Source organism: Melanostigma gelatinosum, assembly GCF_949748355.1.
Source record: "Melanostigma gelatinosum genome assembly, chromosome: 19".
NCBI lineage: Eukaryota > Metazoa > Chordata > Actinopteri > Perciformes > Zoarcidae > Melanostigma > Melanostigma gelatinosum.
The window spans coordinates 14,472,323-14,499,114 of record NC_136652.1 but is presented as its reverse complement, the minus strand read 5'-3'; the positions used below and the strand labels follow the sequence as shown (position 1 = coordinate 14,499,114).

General features: G+C 43.8%; 1 protein-coding gene across 2 annotated transcripts in view; it reads right to left on the bottom strand.

Moving 5' to 3' along the window:
- Positions 1–26,792, bottom strand: part of stxbp5a (syntaxin binding protein 5a (tomosyn)) — a gene marked incomplete at its 5' end in the record, with an annotated part of 81,037 nt that overhangs the window by 41,948 nt on the left and 12,297 nt on the right. For both annotated transcript variants that reach the window (XM_079290313.1, XM_079290312.1), the window contains 3 exons: positions 1,575–1,709; positions 9,801–9,901; positions 11,105–11,186. In XM_079290313.1, coding sequence (XP_079146439.1) covers positions 1,575–1,709; positions 9,801–9,901; positions 11,105–11,186 — 318 coding nt within the window. The remainder of the gene's footprint in view (positions 1–1,574; positions 1,710–9,800; positions 9,902–11,104; positions 11,187–26,792) is intronic.

The following is a 26,792-nucleotide window of genomic DNA, read 5'->3' as shown; positions in this document are numbered from 1 at the left end:
AGATTTCTTTGGGATGTTTTCAAGTTGCACTTTTTTGTGCCGGCTAAGTTTTGGCAGGTTGAACCGGTCATCGTCTAAGTGCAGTGTTTGGGGTATGATACCAGACGTACCCCATTCTTCACCTCAAATTACCGGATATGGCCCTTGCACGGTTACTTGCCAAATGTGTGTGTGAGACGGGTGAATGAGATGCTGAAAGCGTTTCATAAAAGCAGTCCATTATTTCAATAATTGTATGTTGAATTAATCATTCTTCACTTCCTGTACATTCAAAAGATATTCTTATAACCTTTTTTTGAGAATATTCTAGATAGGGTTAACTTTTACTTTTCAAAGAGAGAACTTTGTCAAAAGCTGTGGAATGGAGGAGGAATTTTGAAATCATATGAGGATGGTCGGGGAAAATAAAACATTGACATGTAGGTGAAACAAGGTGAAGAGGAGTGAATGGTATACCGTTAAGGTGAAGGGAAAACAAAGAGCATGCAGTCTAGCAAAGAAAAGTGTAAGTTATTGCTTGTCCTTCAGTCAAGAAGAACTCCTGTATCTACCTCTCCATCTTATCATCCACATCTACCCTCATTCTCATCATTATCACTCCTTGCCCTCCTCTTCTGCCCTTTTTTTATTTAATCGAAAACCTTTCCACCTCGTTATCCTCTTTTCTCCGCACACCTCCTCTTCTGCTCTGCCCTCTGTTACCTGCATTTATCCCTCTGTCACCACTCCGTTCCTCTCCTCCATCACCTTCCTCCTCTGCATGTCCTTTACCCCAGGCAAAAGCCCTGTCTCATCCATTCACCTCATCTTCTCTCTGTCATACACTCCCCCCCTCCCCCTCCTCTCTCCCACCACTCACTCTCGCCTTTTCTTCCATGCAGCCCTGTCGACAAGACGAGACGTCTGCGTGTACCATACACTGATCTCGGCAGACACCTGTTTCACCCCCTCCCTCCATCTTTTCCCTCTCTCCTCACCCGCACACACATGCAGAGAAGGGGATGAGGGGCAAAGCGTGACGCAAAACGCTCCAGTGAATAATTTAAGTCTCTACAGCAGGGAACCAAAATGGAGCCTGTCAAACTGACGGATCCATTGAAACAGCAAAGAGACAGGTCGCTCGCTACCTGGAGTCCGATACGGTGCCTGGAAGTGATAGACTGACTAATGATTCTTTCTTATCTCATTACAATTAAGTTACAATAACCTTTTGAAAAGGTAAAATGCTGATTACACTGCATCGCTTGCCTCACTTAAGTGCTGCAAGGTGAGTCAATAGACCCTGGGATCAATGTTGCAGTGCTGCTGATACGAGTTTGATTCCCACAGAGTTCAAATATTGATCTGCGTATCAGTGATTCACAGTGGATGAGAACCTGCACAGCAGCATGCAAAGTTGTGCAGCCGAAGAAGAAGAAGAAGAAGAAGAAGAAGAAGAAGAAGAAGAAGAAGAAGACGAAGAAGAAGAAGAAGAAGAAGAAGAAGAAGAAGAAGAGCAGCAAATGTGAGAAACATTCAGGGCATTGAGAGTGGGAGGCAGCATCAGAGGGTGACACGTGGGCAGTTACACTCACAGTTCAATGGCTTTGTTCCACATGATGACGTAGCCTGAGAGCATAAAGGACTCCACGTTGACGAGGTGGATGTTCCCTCGTTCTGTGCCGATGTACAACCATTTACTCTGGAAGGGCAGGTGGCAGAAGGTTATTCTGTGAAGAGAAGGAGACACCAGTTGAAAGAGTAGAGCAGAGGAAGAGGAAGGGTGGACCAGGTAGAACCAGGGAGGAAGACACAGACAGCCCGAGAGACAGAAGCTTCTTCAAAAATCACTCAGCGGCCTATTATAACGGGAGACAAATTATGCAAAACTGTGAGAGGGTTATTTACCACTCCATCAGGTCGAAGCAGTCGAGATGAGAGTGGGAAACCAAAGAGGCGTTTGAGTCATTCAATCAGCGAACCGTCTATCCAGACCTACAGGGTACATGAGGACAAAGACTCCTAAAAACTCTCCTGTTTCCGCCATCGCTTGCCCATCGCTTGCCCATCGCTTGCCCATCTCCTCCTTTCATCAATCCATCAGACTTAAAGTTTAATGGGAGGTTAGAAACCCTTCCCTCCTTAGCTGTGGCTATCCATTCATCTTCCTCATCACTTTTTCATCACTTTTGCTCTTTCATCCATCCTTCAATCCGTCTGAGGAATAATAATACACAACCTTGGTAATTCGCCTTGCTAATATTTCACGGTCGCCAAGCTCCTCCAGCGATGCTTTTGTTATTCTTGCACGCTGCTTTGAGCTAGACCTGTGGACTTCAGAGGCCTGCATCTGTAAGACAACGCCCCTGGCTCATCAGCTGGGACACACCACCCAAGTAGGGAGATCAATGAAGTTGTATCCATCTCTTTCTTCTTTATCCATTACTTCCAACCGGAAGGACACGCTGGGGTATTTCCTCTGCGTTCATGACAGACTGGCTCGCATTTAGCAATGGAATCACTCTGCACAGCAAGTTTAATATCCGAATGTAATATCTGCTGTCAAACACGCTTTAAGTAGATACAGTATGTCAACAAAAATAAAATAGTGTGTTTTCTTTTTATAATCCGATGAGATGAGATCTTGTCAGAGATGAATTCATATAACTGGCATTAAACTGAAGACCAGGAGCAGTATTCAAGGAGAGATCAAAATAACCACTTCCCCCAAACTGCATAACATTACAACCATGTCTCCAAGCAACTATACGTAAGACGAAAAGAAATATCAACATAAACGTCAACGTGTTGAGACCACATTTCAATTAAATAAATATGCAAAACATTCACAATCAACAACAACATTCAACAATCAACTACAATATCCACTCCTAACAACTAAAGAATAATTAACATGTTAAGGGAAAGTAAAAGCATCCGGTTAATAGGAAACGATTCTTCTTCCCGAGATATTAACCACATGTTAGCAGCCTAAAACTAAAAGAATGTGGGATGCAGGACTCAAACTCTGGTCTCTGAGTCTCTGGTATGAAAGTCACGTGATTTCTACCTGCAAAGTGTAAGAAGGTGACACACTTCCTGGACTTGAAAAATGCTGCAAAGGAACATATTTGGCAAAGGATGCGAGCAGAATACGGTATGGATGTATTTTGTCGTAGAAAGGGTCAAACAGAAACCTTGCATTATACTGTATGAATATACATACACTCAACAGCACAGCAACACGTGGATTTGTGTAAACATGTCCTTGCAGTGACTTTGAGTGTATGTGTGTTTTAATGGCAGAAAGCCTCTCTCCCTTTCTCTCCAGCTCTCCCTTTCTCTCTCTCTCTGAGTCTTTCAGATTGTTGCTGCAGGGCTGTATTGAGAGTAGCAGCTCCTACTACAACACACACACACACACACACACACACACACACACACACACACACACACACACACACACACACACACACACACACACACACACACACACACACACACACACACACACACACACACACACACACACACACACACACCTTCCTCCTTTGCCTCAATGCTCTGCTCCAAATCATGAATATATTCATTTTTTGGGAGGAATTGGGCTACTTGACATACATCTCATCCACACACAGTGCAAAATGTCCACAGAGACACTCAAAAACACTCAAACACACTAACTTAGATTTACATACAGCATTTACAAACAGGAGTATGGTCTGGCTTCATCAAATATGAGAGTAATACTGTAAGTGAGTTGCACATGCTCATTTAAGCCTCATCTGATGAGGCAAGCTGACCGTGAGCATTATTGGTACACTACCAATGTGCTTTGCAAAACATATGTTGGAGGAAACGTAATTTGTAGTTATTCAAATGAGTTGTTCATGAACATGATATTTAGGGCTGCAAGAGCACGAGATGACTTACTACTGTGAACAGTTGATCATTGAGACAGACTCACTACAGATGAGGTGACTAAGAGCTACATGACTTTTCAGGATGACTTGTGGCGGACTGTCCACTGGAATTCATTTCCTTTTCCATCTGCACAAACAGATGTGCCTCATCTATGCATATGAGGGCTTGAGTGAGTGCACGGTGCAACCATGTGTTGATGCTTCTCAGCAACTGATTTGAACTCATGTAATTACATAACATGTACCGTAGATGTATGGATGTTGTATACAGGCGGCAACCTCCGGTTCTGCCGTGTGAAGCCGATGCGGAAGTGTCTTAAAACTGGCATTCTCTCTACTGACCAGCAGGGGGCGACTCCTTTCAGTTGCAAAAAAAAGTCAAATTGTATGGAAGTCTATGAGAAAATGACTCGACTTCTCACTTGATTTATTCCCTCAGTAAACATTGTAAACATGCGGTGCTTACTGTGATTGACACGTCGCTGCCACTACCAGAGCCGTATACGGCGTCTCTACGTCACTCCTCCGCATTCCAAATATGCTAAATTCCGTTCATTGGTTGCGAAAAAAACAACATGGCGACGGCCGTAATCCAACACGGCGATGGCGAAATCGGCAAAGTCGGAAAAGTCGAGCAGTCCACAAACCAATGGGTGACGTCACGATGACTACATCCACTTCTTATATGCAGTCCATGGTTGTATATAAACATGCTTGATCGGTGTGTGTGCGCTCATACGAGCCAGATGATTAAGTGTTCCGAGAGCCATGTATTCAAGGGCCGACTGAGAGGCAGTGGCAGGAAGCATAATTGTACATATTTGCTCGCAGTTTAGCAATGTGTGTGTTTCCATTTCTTTTTGTGTAAGTAATTGTTTCTGTGCGTGTCATTGTGTTCACACCTGTTGTGCACGCACGAGTGTCCTGCTTCAAGTGGTCACGACACACAAAAGGCAGCTGCCAGCTCGCAGGCTCAGGCCCAAACACATTGCCTCGGAGGTGACAGACGGCTGCCACACACAACTGAGGTTAACTGCACTGTGGGCTGGACGTATGAGAGCATGGTTCACTGCAAATGAGAAGGGAGTACTTTAGAAAGTCATCATTTGTAAATGCTTGGTTTTATGTGAAAGAGGACGATTGCAAGTGGAGTAATCGGTGCCTGCCCGTCATTAGAAAGTCACCGCCCGTCCGCTCAAATACTTTGTTCTAAACTGACTTGATTTAGTTATGTTTTCATTTTTTCTGAACGTTTTTTATTAAACTGCCCTTGAGCAAAGCACTGACCACGAACTGCTGAATGGCTGACAAGACAATAACGTGCCGATGAAACACTGTGATTTGGTTCCAGTAATGAGTATGCCATTACTGCAGCAAAGCAGTAATAGGATAATAGCACACTTAATTAGTTTTTATATGATCAAGAAATGTAATGTGTTCAAATATATCTTTTGAAGAATCATGCACAATGATGGCAGGGGAAGAGGCTGACAGAAAAAGAATGAGGGCCATGTTTCAAAATGAAATATATATCGCCGTATCGTATATTGTATTGTCATCAAGTCTGTGTCTGTTATTTCATCTGGCCAATATTCTCATCAGAGGAGTATGAGAGTAATTGAGAGTAAAGATATTCCTTTCTGCCTGGAACTGGTGATGCAGACAATGCAGAAGACAACAACAACAAAAAGTCAAAAATGTGTTGAAGAGTCTGTGGATGTTGGGAGAAATTCACCATCACTGTTTAACTAAGAGAACACAAATCAAATAGACATACAGTATCCATTTGGCAAAGCTCCAGGCCAGGTTTTTTTCCTAATCTAATGAGTCCAGAGACCCCAATCTACGAACAGGTTCTCAATTAAGAAGTATCTTAATTGAGTCACACACACACACTCTCTCTCTCGTAAACACTTTCACCCTCTCTCTCCACTTTACACGAGCAGAGCACCTGCGAAAATCAAGCCGGACCTCGGCCTCATAATTAAAACAATGCTGAATTCACATTCACAGTTCTTTAACATGCATTTGCACAGTTACAAGGTTACGCTGGAGAAAAAAGGGAGTAGCAAATCAGTCAAATGTCGTTCAGGAAACTCTAACCTGCTGAATTGATTAAAATTCTTCAAGTATTTTCATTCATTTAATTGATGCACTACAGCTTTGTCGACAAACTACAGAGTAGATATTTTAAAGTGGTACCTGAGATTCAGGTTATATAAAATTCCTTTATTAAGTTACTAGGATCAGCTTCCAAAAGTCGAGATTCGAGCAGCTAGAATCAAATATATCAAGAATACAATTAGTTATTATTTTGAAATAAAATAATCTAAAAAACCTTACAAAAGAGCAAGTAACAGTAGAGGTCTTATCTATGTTGTCTGTGTACCAGTGTGTGTGTGTGTGTGTGTGTGTGTGTGGTGACCCTGGCTACCCCCTCTCATCATATCACCCTGCATTGACGATAGCTTCCACATCTGCAGTGCATTCCTGTGAGGCCAGGAGGTGACGAGAGCATCCTACGCCAGGATGACTCGGCAGGATTTCTTTTGCGCTCCCTCCATCCCGACACTCCGACCCACAGACTGACTCACTGCTCTCTGGCTGAGGCCCAGTCTGTCTCAACTCCTCTCCTCCCTCCTCTCTCTCAGAGCCTGTGATCTGATGTGAATGGATGCTGACGCTGGAGGGCTTTCTGCAACACTGCTTTCACCCATCAACTCGAATACTGATCAGGGGAAGGAAGGCGAGAAGGTGGGAGAGAAGGATCTGTTCCTGAGTATTGGAATGGGCCCGAAGAAGACAGGAAACCTAGAGACTTCAAAAGTGAATTTGGGTTGTATAGAAAATAAATTTAAAAAAGTTTAGAAGAAACAGGCCAGTGCAACAACACAGCATACTAGCAATGGGAAAGGAGTCTATCGCCTATTTTAGGCGGGTTTTCCTGTGTTTTGAAAACAGCATATATGCACCTATTGGTGGAAAAGGGTATTAATCACTTTCTTGCTGAGAGTAAGGTGAGAAAATTATGGACCTGGAGTCAGGAGGCTATTAGCCTATCTTAGCAGGGGGAAACAGCGAGCCAGTCTCTCTCCAAAGTTAAAAAAAAGATGACCCGCGCCTTTGTTGCATGTTATACCCTTCTCTCTCGCCCCCATTTCCAGTGTCTCTGTGTCTGTTTAAAGACAAAAATGCCCCAAAAAACTTTAAAGAAAAGAAGGTGTCAGTCTTCTCAACTCACAGAAGGAAATTGTAAATGTTGGTTGATGATGTACCTAGAATAATGTGGGGAAGTTTAAACATGAGTGTTCCATTTTTCTGTGAGTAGGCTGTCGTGGCAGTTCTGGTTGGGCGACTGTCCTTTTGTTGACAAGGAAATGACTGCCCTGACTAAAGTCACGCTTTGAACAAACAGAGAGAGGAAAAACAAAGGAGCAAGGGTAAAAAGTGGGAGATGGGATAGAGTGGCAGTGGCAGTGGGTGACTTAAGACTTTTATAGGTTTTTTACACATCTGTCCAATTCAATCCTGCAACTTGTCCGTCTTAAAACCATCAACACTGCGTCACTGTGGCTTCACTTCAACAGCAATTCTTACTTTCTGATGACACTTCAAACTGTGATCTTCTAATAACCATTGTTGTTAGAAGGATGTAACCTGATGCTATTTCATTTGACAACTACATTACAAAGCAACCACGGTGTGCACACCTTTCTTTTTTTTTGAAATATACAAAGCAGAGAGATATTTATAGCCTTTAGAGCCAGAAGAGATCTTAAAAGCTTCTCAGATTGCAACACACTTGGCAAAACTGTGTGTTAGAGAAGTTGAAATATGACGGACTCAACAAAACCCTGATGGTCCCAATAACTTTGGAGGCTGCTCCTTCGGGCAGCAATGATAATAATGGAGGACTGCAGAGTTGTGTACCAGTTCACAGAGGGGGGAAATGGACTGCTGATCAGCAAACACTTGAATACAATATGATACCAATGTACGGGAGAGATACACGTACCTTTCATGGAAAACATTTCGTATGCACGGCTTAAGTAAAGCGCCTGAAAAATGTGCTGCTCAGTGAGATTTCTTTTGGAAAGCCATAACACTTGTTACAATGCATTTCTAAGAAACAGTTTAATTGCATTGAAAGCAAAACATATAAATCATTCCAAGCCAATTAGGAGATGAGTAGTCAACAAATCCTGTTATATGCGTCTATGTGGTGTGCGTGCTATAGGCGTCAGATGATGCAATTACTTGTAACGCAGCTACGTGTGTTGTGCTTACGTAGACAAACCCATTCACGAATAGGCAACTACGTTTATAGTTCACCTGAGCCTTATATCTTTGGCATGTGGGAGGAAACCAGTAACCTGATAGAAAAGATGCAAAGTTGTTGAGATTCCAAATAGTCACAGAGAGACTCGTATTCTGTAACATCCTCAGGTGAAATTGCCGTCAGGTGCCGAACAGCAGACTGGCGTCTAATGCTCAGATCAACTAGTAAGACTGTCTCAGTCATGAGGCTCCATCGTCCTCGAGATATTTTAATGGGATGAGAAAAGCCAATGAGTGGGACGTCTGATCCCTCTCAAGCCCTCCTCCTGCTTGTGTTACCTGTTCCTCTTCTTTCATACAATTCCGTTACTCTCCCTTTCCCAAATTCTACGACTCTTCCTCACAAGCCTGTTCTTTCACTTCTGCCCACTGCGGTCTCGAGGTCTTTGCGTTGGACGGCGGTGCTTACTAAATTTAAGCGCGCAAGAACACAACGCGCCCTTAAAAACGCTACCGGCCACCTGTCCATCACGTCAGCGCTGTCTCAGATCATTGGCTCTGACGTTTAACCCATTCCCCACTTTTAACTGTGACAGATCACTGGCCAATGATATGATTGGCTCGGACGGTTTATCGCTGCATCCGTGATTGGAGGAGACAGAGGACAGCAACTCCCTTGAGGTGAGGTGATTCTGCGCTTCACTCGTCTTGTATCTCAGAGTTTTGACATTTCCAAATGGAAAATTGTATTTATTTATGCAATGTTTTTTTTTTTTGCTTGTCAGCCAAATATCAGTTCTTGGATATTGGATTGCCCTTGATTAAGCACAAAGGACTGTTTTGAAAATGGTCCCCTCATGCCAACCGTATAACCACATGTAATGCCACTTTCCTTGACAGTGGATAGTAGAAGATCGAGAGTAAATTAAAAGGTAGCGAGAGAGGGGATGTCATGCAACAAAGGTTCCAGGACTCAAATCATTATATAGTCACGTGGTGAGATGGTATTTGTCTGATGAGCGTTAACTGTATTTCTTATGATTATCACAAAAATCGGAATCTCAGAAGTTTTAATTTCACACCCCATCCACCATCTCAAAGAGTGTGTGACGCTGTGTATATTAATTGCTCGTGTGTGTTTATGTTTATAGTCTATTTGTGAGCGTGTGTGTGTGTGTGTGTGTGTGCGTGTTACAAGCTGCTGGTGTAAACCTACAGGTGGTTGGGTGGGTTCACACGTGTGCCCCAGTGATGGGAAAGCCTCAAAGGCAGAGCGAGTAAGTGACCCAAGTAATGAGTTCAGTTAGAGAACCAACAGAGAGAGAGAGAGAGAGAGCCTCTATGTCACCTCCTTTGCCCTGTGCACAGTTTAGCAAGCGCAACGACACATTTGCCAAATGAAATGCCGTCTGTTCGCATACGGCACGACAGTCAGTGGGAACGAACAGTTCACGCGGGCAGCAAACTGTGACACAGGCCCCTGCTCAGAAAGACACAGTTCATGTCGCACCAGAGCGAGCGCGAGGGCAAAATTGAGGAGAAAAAGACAGCGGTAGCAAGACGGACACATCGAATAAGCAGGAGGCCTTTCTCGTCATTTGCAGTTTTGCGTTCTCGTACCTCTCTTTGCTGAACTTGAGGGAGTGGAGGATGGCTGGTCTCTTCTGCCTCAGGTTCCACAGGTGAACACTGTCGTCCGCCAGAGCGCTCACCAGCGCTCCCTGTCACAACAAAAGGGTGCTTTCATTTTATATTCAAAGACATCGCAAGTACCATCGTTGAAATGCATGTCGGCTATAACGACAGAAATGTCCATGAACACCTTTGACAGACTGCTCTCTGTGAGTCTGACATGCATGAGTCACACTGCATTCCCTGGAAGCGGGTTTTAAATCAGGCGTCTTCCTCCCAGGTAACAGCAATGATTCATGAGATGTATTTAAATGTATCTGCAAGTGTAGGAGGCACTGAAAATCGTCTCCATCTCTCTCAGGGTTTGTTTGAACTGTCAGTCACAGACGCTGACACACACACACACACACACACACACACACACACACACAACTAAGCCTGAAGTACTGCATTCCTCAATAACATGAAGTAAATCAAACTTGCCGCATGAATCAGAAAGCTGTAGGCATTCAATACGTATAGAAATGTTTCCAGCATGTCAGCTGTTTAAGTGTCTGGTGAGAATCGACTGGCAATTTCAATAAAGTTGTCAATAACACCAAAAGGTGTTATTGACAAGTGCATTGGATCAATAGGAACCAAGAAATCCTGCACACTGTGCATGAATATCTAATATTAGTTTATTTGAATTTGACTTGGTCTGGTAAGAGTATTCAGCACTCTTCTTTTTTCCTCAAATGTATTGGTTTAAAGGTAATCGACCTTTTTTCATTCAATCAAATATGCCAAAGTCCACAAGGCATCGCTAACTCTTTTTGTTTTAACGCAAACAGCCAGAAGAGTGTGAGCAGGCCATTCTTTGCCAACTTTTGGGCCATCATCACCCAGCCCCACTGACACCACGCGACTTTGTTTGAATGTGTAATCCTACTCTTGGTACAGTCGCATATAAGAAAGAGAACTGCTCACTGCCAAAAAAAACTCGGGAAGACGTGAGGGAGATGAGCAGAGAAGGAATGCGAGTTACTTTCACACTACCAATACGCTCATCATACATCCTTACCTACAACGGCACACGGTAGGGACTACTTTTTGAACATTTTAAGAGGGGAAATGCGATAACCAGGGATGAGTATTATTAAAAGACATACATCACAGTGGACTTTACCCACAGAGTCACCCGTCCTTGGCTTCGTAAGACAGCGCTGGTCTTACTGGTGGAGATGCCTCACTGGAGTAATAAACATTTTTCTGACTCCAACGTTTCTTCGCTCGTGTTTTTTGGGACCTACCTCATTGATGAGGAACTGTAGCTGGATGACGGCCGCTCCACTCTCATGCTGACAGTAACACTCCACGCCTGGACGACCAAACCTGAAAGGTTGTCTGTCAAGGAACGTACAGTATCATATGCAACACCAAAGCAAATGTCTTTGTTTGTTCATGGCAGCCCGGTGTGCACTTTACATATTCATAGTCAAAGTAGAAGTAGAATATTCCCAGCCTGACCAGACTCCCCACATGCCTTCCCCATTCCTTTCTTGTAATTATTGTAACTATTCAACACCCTGTAATTGTACAGCATAGGGCTTAGTGTTACCAGCAAGCTTTTTTTTATTTTAAGAGCATATGTTGTTATATTAAAAGGCACTTAAGAGCACCTAATACTATTATTCAGGTATATGATTGCAGTAACAGCTGTGTGTTAAACAGAAGAGAGTGCTTGGGAGGAATATAGTCAAAACAAAACAGAAGAACATTGGCAGTGGTGCAGCGAGGGAAGAAAACTGTACCAGGATGGAGGGGGAGAATCCAGATATTCAAATATATATGGAAATGAATCAGCAGAGAAGAGGTGGATATTATGTGAGCAGATGAGAAAATAATAGCAGGGAGGGAGAGCGAGAGAGGGAATACAGTCATACGGAGATCGGCCACTCTGATAAAAGATGCAGAGGAGAGAGAAAACATGCACAGAGGGGTGGGAGGAGGAAAGGAGTGAGGGAAAGGAGAAGGGACTGATGGAGAATAACTGGCTGCTCTTCCTGAGGAGAGTGAATGGGTGAGCTTACTGATTATACCCATTCATTCTTCCCACGACTCTCGGGACTAAGGTGGGGGGGGGGGGTGGCAATTTTTCTTACAGGGGGCACATAGAGGTGTAACACCCCGGGGACGACACTGTTGCTCATCATTCGTGAGTTCGTTAGTGCGTGTGTATGTGTAAAGGTGGGGGGTGGAAGGTTGTACGTCGCATGAGCAGCTACTGTAAACTGCCTGCAGAGGTTTCAAACCAAAACACAACACTGTGCAGTATATTATGAATACATATTCAATTTAAACATCATAAGAGTATACTAGTATACTAGACTGAGGGAAAAGAGAAATTCCTGTGTTTTACCATTAATCAGAAGAAAACTGCATCACATGTTGGTAATGATAATGGAAGCAATAGCAACAACAGAACAAGCAAAGCCCTCGAAATATAATCGAAACACCAATAATCGAGTCCTCCTTTCCCACAGTGCAAACTGCGCCTTCAGCTCCCAGACAGGCCCCGGTGTAATTTATTAAGCTGTAATGCATGCGATCATTGCTGAGGTGTGTAGTGACCGTACCAATGAATAAAGCCATCTCATCAACGGAGCCAGCACCACACACCTTCTGTTCCTTTTGGACTGAATACACAACACGGGGTTGGAAAGCAAACAAGTGAAGTACGAACCGATTTTCATCCTTTCATCTTCACATTTTGCATCATTTGGTCCAATACATTCATCTCCATTCATTGGCTACTATTTCATTTGTAGCTGTATTCGACCGTGGTTCAGTAGCCTGTGTGCTGCGTGGAAAGCTGCCCCTCAGCTCCTCAGGTGGCTTAAGCTTTGACCTCACCATCCCGGACAGGCAATTAAAGAACTACAGCTCTGAGCCGGTGATGCCCCGAGTCGCTGTCCAGGAGAAATCCACCAGCTTCTTTGGATTTCAGCCAGTAAGCCCCCAGAGAGATTGAGCAGGCCTAAACTATTACACCTGGAGGGCGCCCCCAAGTCAATGATGATCAGAATCTTCCCCTGTATGACATCAACCATATAAAACTTATGTTCAGCAGCCACCTGTCTGTAAACCCCCAAGACCTTTAATTCTGTCCCACTCCACTTTAAACCTCCAGCAAGTAAATGAAGAGTAACCTTTGACTGCATGGGATCTATAGGAATGATTGGTTGGCCGTTTTTGGAGTTTCTTTTAATAAATCACAACATGAAATTGAATACTTGGGATTGAGCAAACATGCAGTAAAGTACATGTCCACTGCCACAGTAGTGGCACTTCAGACTTTACTTTATGGTGATAAAAACCCATACATTTCCGTGTTCATCGAGTGAGAAATAACAAAACCATTCCAAACAATTGCAACTCCACCAACTGTCAAACTGAGACCTGAGGATAAGTTCTAAAAAGAAGAAAAGTGAAATATGTAGAGTGACACAAGGCCACTGCTGCACTTCAAAGTTTACTGCAAGAAATTCAAAAATGAGAAGTTCTCTGACTTTAAGACAAGAGGCAAAAAATGATCATCATCAGCGCGCACAGAATCACTGTCACAGCCAGTGGATGAGGACGGAGGACCCCGATGCTCTCTCCACTTGACCCATATGGCTGCCATGCTCACGGATATTGCTGCTGGCTACACGGTCACAGACTTGACGTCTGTGCGGGCCAAAATGTGCAAGTAAGTGACAGCAAGCTAAAGCTTAGGTCAGCTCATTTAATGGGCATCGGGATGTATTGTACACCTAAAAGCTTTAATTATGTCGCTTTTAATTGTTTACGAGCGCAGAGGGGGGAAAGTGATGAGAGAGGAAGTGGCGCTTGTGTCATTGCGGTTTGCCAAAACATAAGGAGGTACTCTACCACCTTGAAGTGTCAATTGAATTACTGGTTGCACATGCAAGTGATTACTGGAGCTGGCTATTTATCTTCATAAACTGCAGATAAACTGATCTGCAATAAGTTAACAAACGCTCCCAAATATGTGGAAAGTTACTTTTAGGTCACCATGTGGTTATATTTCCTTAATGCCTGACAAATGTCTCAATAGGCACTAAATATCACGACTCAATAACATCCCATGTGTCCAATGAATCTGTAGTAGTCTATAGTACGACCTCTCTACACAGTTTGTGCTTCAGCTCTGTTGCAAAAGTTATTGAGCATCCTTCTTATGTGTAACCTTCATGTATGGGACAGTGCCTGTGCGGCGTTTTGGTCAGGCTGGTTTGGGCCCAGCGACGGTAACAGTCCATCTCACTCAAAGTGACTTAATTGCAAACTCTTTCCTAATGTTGCCCGGCAAGCAAATCATCCAGGGTCACAGAAAGACTGCTCACATCGCCTTCTCTCTGAAGGGAGGCAGCCATCCCACAAGCACATTATCATGAAAAGCGCACATATGCGTTCACACAGACATAAAAGATCCTGCTCAAATCAATTCAAACCATCAAAGGAGGAAAAAATGGATTTTGTTCATATTTCAAGTGGATGTTGGCAGAATAATTGTCATTAAAATGCAGCAGGCCACAACAAGACATCAAATCCAATGGGAGAAGACTTGGCTTCAGTGCCAAAGAATGTGCGAAGAATATGGCTAAGCACTGAATTTCACCACAAGCAAGTTAGTTCTAGTAGACTAAAGTTCTGTATTCCTCTCTTTGTATTTAATTAAGAGAGACTAGCACTTTCAGTTCATGTGTATCTTAGTGACGCATGTCTAAATGCTCTACAGAATTGCATTTGAGTGTTTACGCTCACATGTTTTTAATGCACATTTCAAATTTGTGCATAAAACAACCTGGAAACTCAAGAGAGAAAAAGAGTTGACATACTGCACAATATTTTTTGGAAGCTTGGCTGAGGTAGAGAAGTTTGTGTATCGATGAAAAAGAAAATGTGAGAAAGTGCAATTGAAACGGACTTAGCCGATGAATCATGACAATCTTGAAGCATTTTAACTTAAACATCACTCAAACTAATATTCCTAAATGATTTAATGGCACAAGGTTAACGTCACCCACAGTTGATCTCAATGGAGCATCTAGCTTATACATCTCCTTCATCAATGCATCGGTGAAGCTTCTGTATTTAACCGCTCAGGACAACAAATGTGTCCACGAAAATGTGTCTCACAGATGAGTATAGTCAGTAGGAAGGTGAACAGCTTAACATCGATTGAGTCGGACTGACTTTCCAAGAATATCTAGAACAAAACTACTCCAATGATAATAAAACTATATGACTTGTAAATAATTACAATCGTCATTTGTAAATAATTTGTGTGACTCATATACCTTATTATTTTAGTTTTGTGATAAACCAATGAATCATGTTTTAATTGTTTGAAAATAATGACCTCATCATTGACTGTTGGCTCAGAGATAATGAAACATGTATGATATAGTGTGATCGTAAAAAAGGACCACTCTGTCTGTGTTGTGCCCTTTCTGCTGCTCTCAATATGTGAAGGTAATTCAATCTTTACTCAGTGCATGAAAGCTTTTACATTTGTTTTTGTAAACCTCCAACGGTGGGTAGCTATTTACCACTGCAAATGTATTTCCTGTAAAATACATGTTTCCTCTGGCAGTGTGCCTTTTCCAGTGTGGCTTTTGACACACTGCAATAACATTTACAACATCTTTCACAGTATTAAAGAAAGAAAGACATTATGAGAACACAATCATACTTTTTAATGATTCCTGAACCAAATGGAAGGTGCGTTATCATGCAGGTTATGAACTGCATTTTACCCACAATATTTCCTCAGGGGAAACATGCTGATTCCTCATGTACAGAGGAACTAATTCATTTCATTTTGTTATATTGTTATACAGAGAAAACATTGTTTGTTTCAAAGATAGGAAAATGTGAACGAGATAAAAAAAATAGAGATGTCACATTGCTGGTCATACTGTGATTCACAAGTAATATTGAACTGCTGAGCAAAAAATGTTGCTTCCATGTCCCCTGAGCACTGCAAATGCCAGCAAAATAAAAGCATCACTTTACAGGAAAAGTTCCTCGACATCTTCAGTTGCCATAGTCAAATTCTTTCTAGTGTTTTAACAAACATGACCCAAAGTTACGCTCAAGTGCCTCGACTCCATCCACTCGGGACAGGCTCCGTAGGAGATGTGTCACAGTCGCTGACAAGAGCATTCCTCGTTCCGTTTTAAACAAAGCGAAGTCTCCATTTGCCACACTGCACCGACGCTAAAAGTGGACAGACTGACCGCAGGGCAGCGACGGGAGCGAGAAGACGGGAAAAAGAGAGGAAGACAGAGAGCGAAAGCAGAAAGTGGGTCAGCTTTCACGTCTCGTTAAGCCCGATGAAATCTTCCTGAGCTATTCTGGAAGTCAAAGTTGATTCACTTTTATGTTGCTCCTCTTGTATTTATTTTTGTCAAAGCCACGGGCAACTCTCCTGACAGATAAAGGTGAGTCATTGGGCATCTGGCAAAGTTGTCACGGGGAGAACTGGCTGAGTAAAGTCAGAAACAGACTGCGGGTTTTGATGAAACCACGTTATCCAGGAAGAGAGTGGATCCTGATAAGTGTAATTGAATAGGGATAAGCCTGTGTTTCACATGAGAGAAGAGTTGGCTTGCTGCTTGTCTGCTTACTTCAAACGTATCAGGCCTCTGTATATTTGTCGTCTGTGAGAGGAATAAATAGAAAAATGAAGGAGAGGGAGCAGCTTTAGATGAGAGTAGAAAGCTCCAGAAGGATGGGACGAGGAGGAGGGTGGATAACGATGAGAGGCACGTTTTAACATGAGCCAGAGCGATGACAAATGATGGGCAAGAGAAAGTTGTGGATGCGGGGAAGGGGAAACGGTAAAACAGAGGAGCCATCACACAGAACAAGAAAAGGGAAGAAAAGAGAGGTGATTAATGGAGGGTAAGGAAGGACTGAGGGAGAGGCAGTGAGAGAAAGCACCAGAAAGAGCAAGCCTGGGAGCACTGAGTTGCTATGACGTCGGGCCTGAAGTGACGTCAAAGCTAGCCGCTCATACATCACCCTACCGGGGAGGGAGGCGGGGGCCACGGGGCATCGCCTGCTCTGAAATCGACCCAGAGACAGCAATGAGGCGATAAAAGCTGGGCGGCAGAAAATGGAAGGAACAGAAGGGAGGCAATGCACAAATGTCAGTCAAAGGAAGACAGAGAGAAAGAGACAGGAATGGGGAGGACATAGGAGCGAGACAGGGGAAAACAAGAATGTCTTCACGACAAAAACAAAATACAGTAGCCTCTAGAAACAACAATTGTGAAAAGGCCGCAACCCCAAAAGGACTGCTTGTCCACACATTACTCAGCTCCCCTTTGATAGCCTACGACTCATCCATAATTCTGAAACAAACCTTGGCCTAAAGATGCCTGATGGCTTCCATGTCACCCATCTCCTCACCAGGGACCTCTCCTTACAATGCTGACGTGGATTTATTGGTTTCGATGGAATGGAAGCCATGCTCCGGACAGAAAGGGCAGGGCGGTTTTTGTTGGGCTGAGCAACAAAGGTTGAGCAAAAAATGTCCTTTAAACTGGTTTTCAGCTGTCGCTTACGGAGCACAGTGCAAGCGTAAAAAGCTCTCTGGACGCAGGTCTTCACCCTTCTGACTTTTAGAGATATTGCAGCTGTAAAGGGCCCCTAAGACTTATTTGTGTTAATTTGATTTCCTTTCCCCTCCCTCGGGCAGAGCATTTAGGTCGCACCAAATCCATCAATGACAGAGAGGAGCGCGAGGAAGCCGTGAGATTCACGCTCCCTGACATGGAAAGAGAATCGTACGGAAATGCCTGCAAGTATAGCTCACGAATGCAATCCTAAAAGGCTCCGACGCACAGCTCCACACACCAAGGAAAAACCTGGAGTTTGAGCAAACTGGAGATTAATTTGTTTAACACAGTCCTTGTATAAATAATGTCCCTTGACACATTTGATTTATTATGCAGGCAAACAATTAAACTGCGATGGGGGGGGGGGGGGGCGGTGAGTATTTGTCGCTGCCTCAGCTTCCACACACTCACCTTGGGAAGCACTACGACACTATTATAGTCCCCGTCCCGAAGATTCAACGAGATGGCATTCTTGGCAATGGCCATTTGCTGAGGTGAACAGTTCAACGTTGCAGTAATCCAAATCCACGGAAAAAAACGAGGCCTGCTCTTAAAGTTTACAGGTACGCATGTGTGCTCTTGAGACTGTACAGCGCAAGATAAGAACATTACACAGATGACTTTTAGCGTGAATACGGATTTGGATGAGTTTTACTGAAGAGAGAATATAACACAAACCAGCCACCATCCTCTTAAGCTCTTATCGTCTTCCCCACTGATTGCAGTGGAGCACAATGCTGGAACACAAAGGGCTGTGTGGCCAGTTATACTAGAACCCCGGCTCTATTAAGAAATATTGTCCATGAAGTAGTCTGGACCTGCAACAGCACAGGCGAGGTGGGTTAATTGCAACCCCCCCCCCCCCCCGCTTGCTGTCAGGATAATGTGGATTGTTGGTGTCTGCAGCGTGGCCAGTTCTGCCCAGTAGTAGGGTATTATTATTTTTAGCAGGAAGACTCAGCACTGAGCTACTGTACGACCACTGCGAGGCAAACATCTGAAAAGAGATGCAACAGAGAGGGGGGGGGAGAGAAGGAACAGAATAAAGGGTGGGAGCGGAGACGGAGGGAGGATGAGAAGGGAAGTGGGAGGGAGTAAAGGGGTAAAAACTATGAAGAAGTTGAGTCAGCAGAACAGCGTGTTGGCCAAACCCTCCAGCAAAAGCATGCATAGCAAAGGAGAGCAAAGGAGAAATGGAGGAGGGAAAAGGGAGGAGGGGGAGATAGAACTGGACAAGAGGACGGAGGAGAAAGAAAGTGCGACAGAAGAAAGAACAGGAAGAGAATTAAGAAAAGTGAAATACAAGAATATTTCGTCAGTATCACAAGCTCGGCCATCTTGGACAGAACAGATGTTTAGCAATGCTACTGCAACTGTCACACTGTTTAATAGTCTCATTTACAGAGTGTGACAGGCAGAAGCTCAGCAGAAATCATAAGTTCTGCTGTTGTGATAGCAATGCAAAGCCAGTTAAAGGATTATGTTCCAACAGGCGATGGAGTTCAACAATGTCTGCAAGTAACAAGTGGTTGCAATTAACTGCTTAGAATGTGACTTTAGCGTCGTCGTGGCCTGTTCTGCACTGATTCTGAGGACTTAAAAATAAAGGTTTTTTTGCATTTAGAAGTAGCAATGTGTGTGTATTTCCAAACTGAAGTAAACTACTTGTTTGGATTTGGGTGAGTAGAATTCACACCAATTGTCTGTGTTATATTTATTGTTCCGTGCATATCTCGCATGAGTACAAGGTGACTATGTATTAAACATAAGTCCTGGCCTGTGAATGACTGCAAGGACACCGACTCCATCTTCCGCTAACACGCTAGCGCTCAGAGCCCCACTTGGCCAATTACAGCATGACCTGTGGTAGAAGCAAAGGCTCTCAACCCACTCTGCAGTCTACGGCTAATCTGCCCTCTGTGACTTCTCACTTAACTGTAGTTTCAGGCTTCGGCTACATCGTTCACTGACTCTTACAATGTACCACCAAGCAGCCAGTTTGTGGGTTTGTTTGTTTTTTTAAAATCAGATCTGCTAGTCGCGGTTGTTTGTTAGTTTGGTTGGTCTGATTGTGTCCTGATTTAGCTCAAGATGGACATTTAGCCTTAATATACACACAGCTAAGGGGAGGAGGCCGTCACGGGTCAGCAGTGGTCTATCCCTAGCTGTGAGCCTGTAATGGATACGCATGTCAGAGTTTGGCTCTGCACAGCATGCCTAAAGTGTAGCAACCCTGTCTAATGGACGCACCCTGTATGTGCCACTGTGTGTGAGGAATAGACCGGAGAGGAAAGAACTTTGCTCGTTGGCAACACCACCAAACACATTGGTATACTGTGCTGGAAACCATAACAAACATCATCCTTCACATTGCAAATGAGAATCAATCGTTTCAATCTGTCTCCACTAGAGCCACACGTTCACCTGCTGGACTCGGATTGAATCCCACCTGAACTATTTCCCCCCCCTGCTTTCTGTCTTCCTCCTCTTTCCAATGTTCGTCATCCATCATCTGTCGAGAATAGGATGTCAAAAATCGAAGAAAAGGTGAGTCAAGACTCAGAGTCTCAAAGTGGAGTCTTCACTGATGTTGCAATTCAGCTTGGATATTGAACAAGGCTCGATAACTACTGTAGTATTCAGGTATCTCCTGTGTCAACAACTATGAGAATCTTAACTCTTGAAATAAAAGGCTTTATAGATTGGCAATCCTTTCCATTCATGTATATACTTCTAATTTGTTATGCAACTCGAGAACTCTATGACATGAATGAAACGTGAACCACCAGGTGTCCAAAGGGAGACTTGTAATTCCCACATACCTCTTTCTGACCTCATGCATTCACACTGTTATCATTGGATTGCACATATTGAACATGGTCACGACGAAAGCAGAGTGTTCCAATCTATAAACAGACTATCAGATAGTCCAAACAATGGGGTGTATAATGCCAGCGGGGCGAGGGAGAGGAGCAGGTACAAAACCCTGCCTGACGTTTGATCAATTTCACCACCTGCACATAATGTTTAACGACACACATGCTCGTTATAGGATAGTGTGGATGAGGAGAATGATAAGGCAATTAAAAGGATATATCCAGATGAAATGCTTGTACTCTCTCTCTCTCTATATATATATAAAAATATAAACGTCACACTTCACCCAATTAAGATCAACGTTTTACTTTGAGGACTGATACATCATAAGGCTGAAGGAGAGAAAAAAAAGGGAGAGGAAACACGTATAACAGTCTCAAAGACAAAACCCATGTGGAGAAACATGGTTTTTGCTGTATAGACAGAAGATGGAGAAAAACAGGGAAAGAGAGATGGGGAAGAAGACACAAGCAACCGTAGGACTAAAAGTCTGTGACTGGGTTTCCTACCGTCTATGAATAATGGATGTGGCGAACGGGAGCCAGCATATGCATTTAGATGGCTTTATGTATTACCCTCTCAAAGTAGTTGGGAGGAAAATGTTTTTTTAGCATGTAACTTAATGCCAAATTAACCTTTAACACATTCACACTGCGAGATAGAGGCTCTTTGTTTTAATACAAGCACCAAAAGGCAATTAAATGCATCTGGACTGAGGCGCTTTCTCATCAAACACTAATCTAATCTTAATTAGAACCAGGCCAGGTACTATACTGTACTGTGGTGTATTGTACCACACACGATTAGAGAGTGAGAAACAGGAGCATTCAAATGAATATTTCATCATTTGCAAAGCTAAAAAACATTTCACAAACAGTCGTTAAGCAGGGTTCCTGGAGCTATTCTCCCCACATTCCCAACACTATCTCAAAGCAATCAGGTATATCTACCGTGTGTGTGTTTTATGTGCGTGTGTGTGTTCTCTTGTTCCCTCCTCCCTCCTGACACAAACGCACGCACACATGCACCCTCTGGCACTGATATCAAACAAATCTTTTCAAAAGGTAGGGCCACGGGAGATTAGCCAGCGTTGGCCTCTGATGCGTTTTCGTGTGCCAACCAATGCTGAGCCAGGCCCCACTTTCAAGGACAGGTACCTGTAAGCTGCCAGCGCAGCAAGAGTCAGTCATATTTCCAGCCGTGCAGTAACACTGGACTGGCTGTATACTCATACTTCAGAAACGCGCGCGTGTCTGTGGGTAAGAGATGGACCGCTAAACTAAGAATCGTTGCACAGAAATGCCGCACGAAGGAGAGTTGTCGGGATAAACCCTGACTTTCTAGAGTACTCTGATTTCTGCCAACTATATGTTACTCACATACAAAGTGAAATGAAACACAATTAACGTCAGGGAGGTCAAATTGTAGAGATCTACAACACCAGCATCGATAGATTAATTCAAACTAATGGATTGAGTAATCTTTACAGGACTTCCTGCTGGCAGGAATTCTGTTGTGTCTGCTTTAGGACTAATTAGACACACTGTTGGTACATTGTATGGCTGTCACTTTGCCAATAGCACATCGGAGAGGGGCGTCTTGTCAAAAGCGCCATGCAGCATATCAAATATTCATCGGAGTGCTGTCATTTGCTCTTTGATTAATGCGAGACGGCAGTATACCCAGCACTGGATTCAAGACTGAAAATGAACTAAGATCCACACGCAGAGGTACTGCAGTGGTGCACTTTGTGAAGCATCTGCATTTTCTCTCTCTACCCTGATATCTGACACACACACACACACACACACGAACACTGAGAACAGCAGGATGGCATAACCAGTAGGGAAGATGTCCTTCAACTGCAGGACAGAGGTTGAAGCCCCTGTGTTGGCGACCATCTGCCCTGCTGAAGTGACATCGAGCAAGAGGCTCAATCCCTGGGAAATAAATGAATGAATCAAATTATATATGTAAAGAGTGAAGAATAAAATGCAAAAAACATTTGATGGAACAAGCATCATAGTGATGATGTGGTGTTCTTAGAGCCACGCAACTAATGGGGCAAATTATTTTCAATTTACTACATGAGAGGTGAAGGGGTCATAATTTGAGCATGGAACTCAAATCATTGAGTTAGATGTGAGGGTCCGCATGATGTATATTTCATCAAGCCCCTTGTAGACATGGATGGTCGTACATTCTGTAAGTAAAGTACTTCTGCATGCAGCACAACCCTTGAGACTGTGCAGACTGTACGCACCAACTGCACGTCTGTGAAAATTTACATTTACGCAGACACCCGATGTAGCATAACAGGGTCTCCACTCTTTTCTGAAGATCACTTTCTGGGACATTTCCTCTCTGTGGAAGGTGTGCAGTCTATAACTTATTCATGAAATCATTTCTTACCTGCTTAGAAATGATGACAAATTGAACATAAAATGATGCACCAGCAGAGCAAGCACATCCATTGTGGCGACTAAACCAAATATGGTAACCAATTTAACATTTTCCGAACGTTGGTCAAGGGGATTTTCTTTTTTTTATCTGACCACGGCTAACGACTTAATGGTAAAAGGTCACCAAAAATCATTAACAATCACTGTCTGAGGAGGGAAATCCATACCAGATTTAACAGCAAGCTGATATTTGCACTGAACCTACCGAGTAGAGCGGAAACGATGAGTTGATTTATGGATTGGTCAATAGACAGAATGTTAATCAGCATCAAGACAAAAATGTTCCCGTTTTAGCTTCTCAGGTGAGAGGAATTACTGCTTTTCTTTAACGTGTGATATAGTAAACGACGTATCTTTTTGCGTCTGTAGTTCAGGCAGCCAGGTGTTAAAAAAAAAAACCAACCTCTTTCCATTTTAACGCCCCACCACTCGCTACAGCTAAAGTAGTAAATGCATTGAAAAAGAGTGGCTGTGGATTAATGCAGGTGATGAATTAGACTGGATTAAGTAATTCAGGACTGCAAAGAGGAAGACATGGAAGCCATCGGAATGGCAGGATGAATAAAAAGAGCACAGATTCACACAGACAAACACACCCTGCACTTCATTAAACGACGGCACTTTGATGACTCACTCGTCCATCTGTGCAAGATAAAAATGTCTGCCTATGACACACGTACAAACACTCATTTTATTTCTGTAGCGCTATGGGATTGTAATAGACAGGTTGAGGAAGATGAGAGAAGATTGGAAAGAGACAGACACTCATAATCTCATCACACACGATACACAGGCCTTCAGAGGGAGGCGTCTAGTGAGTGCATAGTGCAACAAAGCAAGTTACATAAGTCAAGAGGATTGTCCCTGCTTGTGAATGTGTGTGTGTGTGTGGTAATAGACATGTGTTGTGCCGTTTGGAGGGCACACAGGACAGGTTGTACTCTGTTTCATGACTGTGTGTTCAGGCAAAGCGCCTACAGTGTGTGGAGGAAAGGAAAAAGAGTAAAGGAGTGAGAGCAAGAAAAAGAGTGTCTTCCTCGCTCTGCTACTAATCCCCCCTGTCGCCTTGCTCGTACAATCTCTGTCATTTTTATCTCTATCGCCTCTCTGTCTGATCTCTCGCTCTCTTCTTATTCCTCCTGCCTCTCATTCCATCCCCCGTCCAGGATGCCTGCTGGGTAGCCCGACCGAGACGGCTGATATTCAGCACACACATACGACGCACACATACAAACATATATTGTTATTACACCCCAGGTTGTGAGATGTGCGTACGCTCGACTGGCAATAACGTGACTCCGTTTGACTCACAATTTTCATGTACAATTTTCAGTGTTGCATCATGTAGTTAATATGCTTTTATACAAGACATGCTGCTCTTGATCTTAAATGATTAACCCTTACAGCAAAACATGTCATGTCTTTAAGCCGCAGTGCTGTGTCAACCAATCGCATGTGGGGAAAATAAGAATCATACGACAGTTGATCCGGGTTGCGGTTCTCCAGTCACACTGTATTCCAAAATGAGAGCATGCAAATCCAAAATGACTGCTTTCGAGTTGAATCTATTTGCCCGCTGCATTCAAAGAACGAACATAGATTAGGATTAAGAGATCATACTCTGAACTGGCTAACACTATGTTAGACTGGATTCATTTAAACTGCAATACATATTTCCCGCTTGTTTCTGAAGTTCTTGCAGCCTTTTGTTGTTGGTATGCGGTGTATACAATATGTATCTAACAAGACCAAGGTGGGAGATATTTTTAGCAACAAAAATCATGAAAAGTTTTTAGTATCCTGGTCTATTCTGAAACATCTTCTTCGTGCATCAAATTCATTTTGCAGAGATGGACAGGAGCCTTTAATAGAGAGACCTCTGGGAAACCGAGCCCCAGAGGTCTCTCAAAATGATTCAGGGGGTGTGTCTAAGGACCAAAGCTGTCGCATTACATCAATGTCCAAATCAGTGTTAGCAAGCAAAGCGATTGACAAAAACAAATGGAAACAGTACAAATGTCCTCATATGCTTACACACACATAGAAACAACAAACAAAGCTTGAAACTGCTTCTTACATGGCTCTTCTCTAGATACTACCATGAACACTCGCAAAGGACACACATGCTGTGCACTAAATGCACACACATCCAGAGCACAGCCTGCTACAATGGCCTTAGCCATTAAAAATGCATGGCAATGCAGCAACAGTTTCTAAAAATGGCCACCAGTACCAGCTGCTGCTGATTGCTCCACTAAGAACTACCTTCTGTGAGCGAAAATCTCTCCCACAATGTCATTTATGTATTAGACAACAAACAAAACACTCCAATGAAATGCTCAGTTTCGCCAATTAGATTAAAGCCAGTCTATGTTGTATTGCCTATGATTTAACTGTCAGTGAAGGGGTTAACAGCATGCGTTATCTCCCTGGATGCTAATATTGTCAGGTGTGCGGCGGTACCAGCGAGGGTTAATGCGCTCACTGTCATCGACGCCCGCGTTTAATGCGAAAGCAAGTGTTGCCAAGCACCAGACAGGAAGAGAAATCACGCCAATAGACCCCAATCGAGGCTGCCTGTTCATCGTTCACTCTCGCTGGTGTCTGGGAGATGGAAAGGGTTTCTGGCTCATCAAACAAATTAGCTGCTCCATCACTGAAATGAAAGTGGCGATGCACAAGCAGCAAGGTTGTCCTTTCCCACGCAGACTGTCCTGGTTATGGATCAAAGAAGTGAAAATGCATGAAGAGAGGATGCACTGTATATGGTTTGGTGGAGACAGGGTGGGGGGGGGGGATCTGCAGTGCTCTGTGTGCTGGGTAAAAAATAGTGGGCATCTCCCACCTCCTAGGGGTCTGACACTTCGTCCTAATCAAACAGTGGGCAAACAACCAACGTGTGGCAGCTTCTGCTTGGACAGCAGTCTGATTACAAGTGGGTCAAGAGCCAAGTGTTGCCCTTCCAATTTCGGCAAATCGTACCCACACAACACCAGGACTCTGACTCACAGAGCTGAATGGCTGCGACCACCTTGGCTCCAATCCATATGCAGACACTCCTACAGTACACTCTATCTCCTAATTTATTTTCCTCCTCTTCACTTTTCTAAACTTAGACGCAACTTGGGTGTCCACTCTTCCCGTTGCTTTTCCTCCTGTCTCCGAAGCTGCAGTGATGCAGGACTGATGGTGCTGCGCTAACTAAGGAAAACAAGGACATCTGTGCCACTTTCAGGTATTTGTATCTTTACAGATTTGCACCATGTGGAAGGAGAAGTCTCCGGTGTTGCAAAAAAATCACAACATACATCACTCCTGCTGAGTCTGCCAACTCCCACTCTGGATGATGCCAAAGCAAACCGGCACAATGTAGCACAGAACTTTGTCTCTGGACAAACACAAGCATAACTACCTTCTCACTCTCCCCCATCCTCCCTCCTCTCCCCCTTAAGTCCTGGGAGGTCTGTCTCAACCCTTTTGAACCCACCCCCCCCCCCCCCCCCCCCCCCTGCCCAGCCCGCCGTTCCCACATTTCACATCACAACGGAATCCTCATTCTGGTTCAATCAGACGGAAAAGCACAAACAGCCCCTCGGCCAGTCACATTCCACACACACATGGTGGACAGAAACTGGACTCATATGCACTTAAATATACTGTAGGCCTATATCACACACACCAACAGGCTGAGAGCTGAGGGGGGGGGCTGTGCGCATGACAGCCATGTGGCAGGGCATTAAAGTCTGAGTCATCACATCATGCGACACATGCGTGTCTTCCCTGCAGGCGCTCAGCATGACGCCATACGAAAGCTACCGGCAAGATTTGCGCAGCTCTTATTGACAAGAACACATGCTGCCAAGTCCTGGGCAGAATCCCAGCCCCAGCCAACTAAAGATAGTCAAGGACATTGGCTTTACTCGAGCAAAGTCCAACACAAAAATGTCATCAATTTAGGCTGGCAG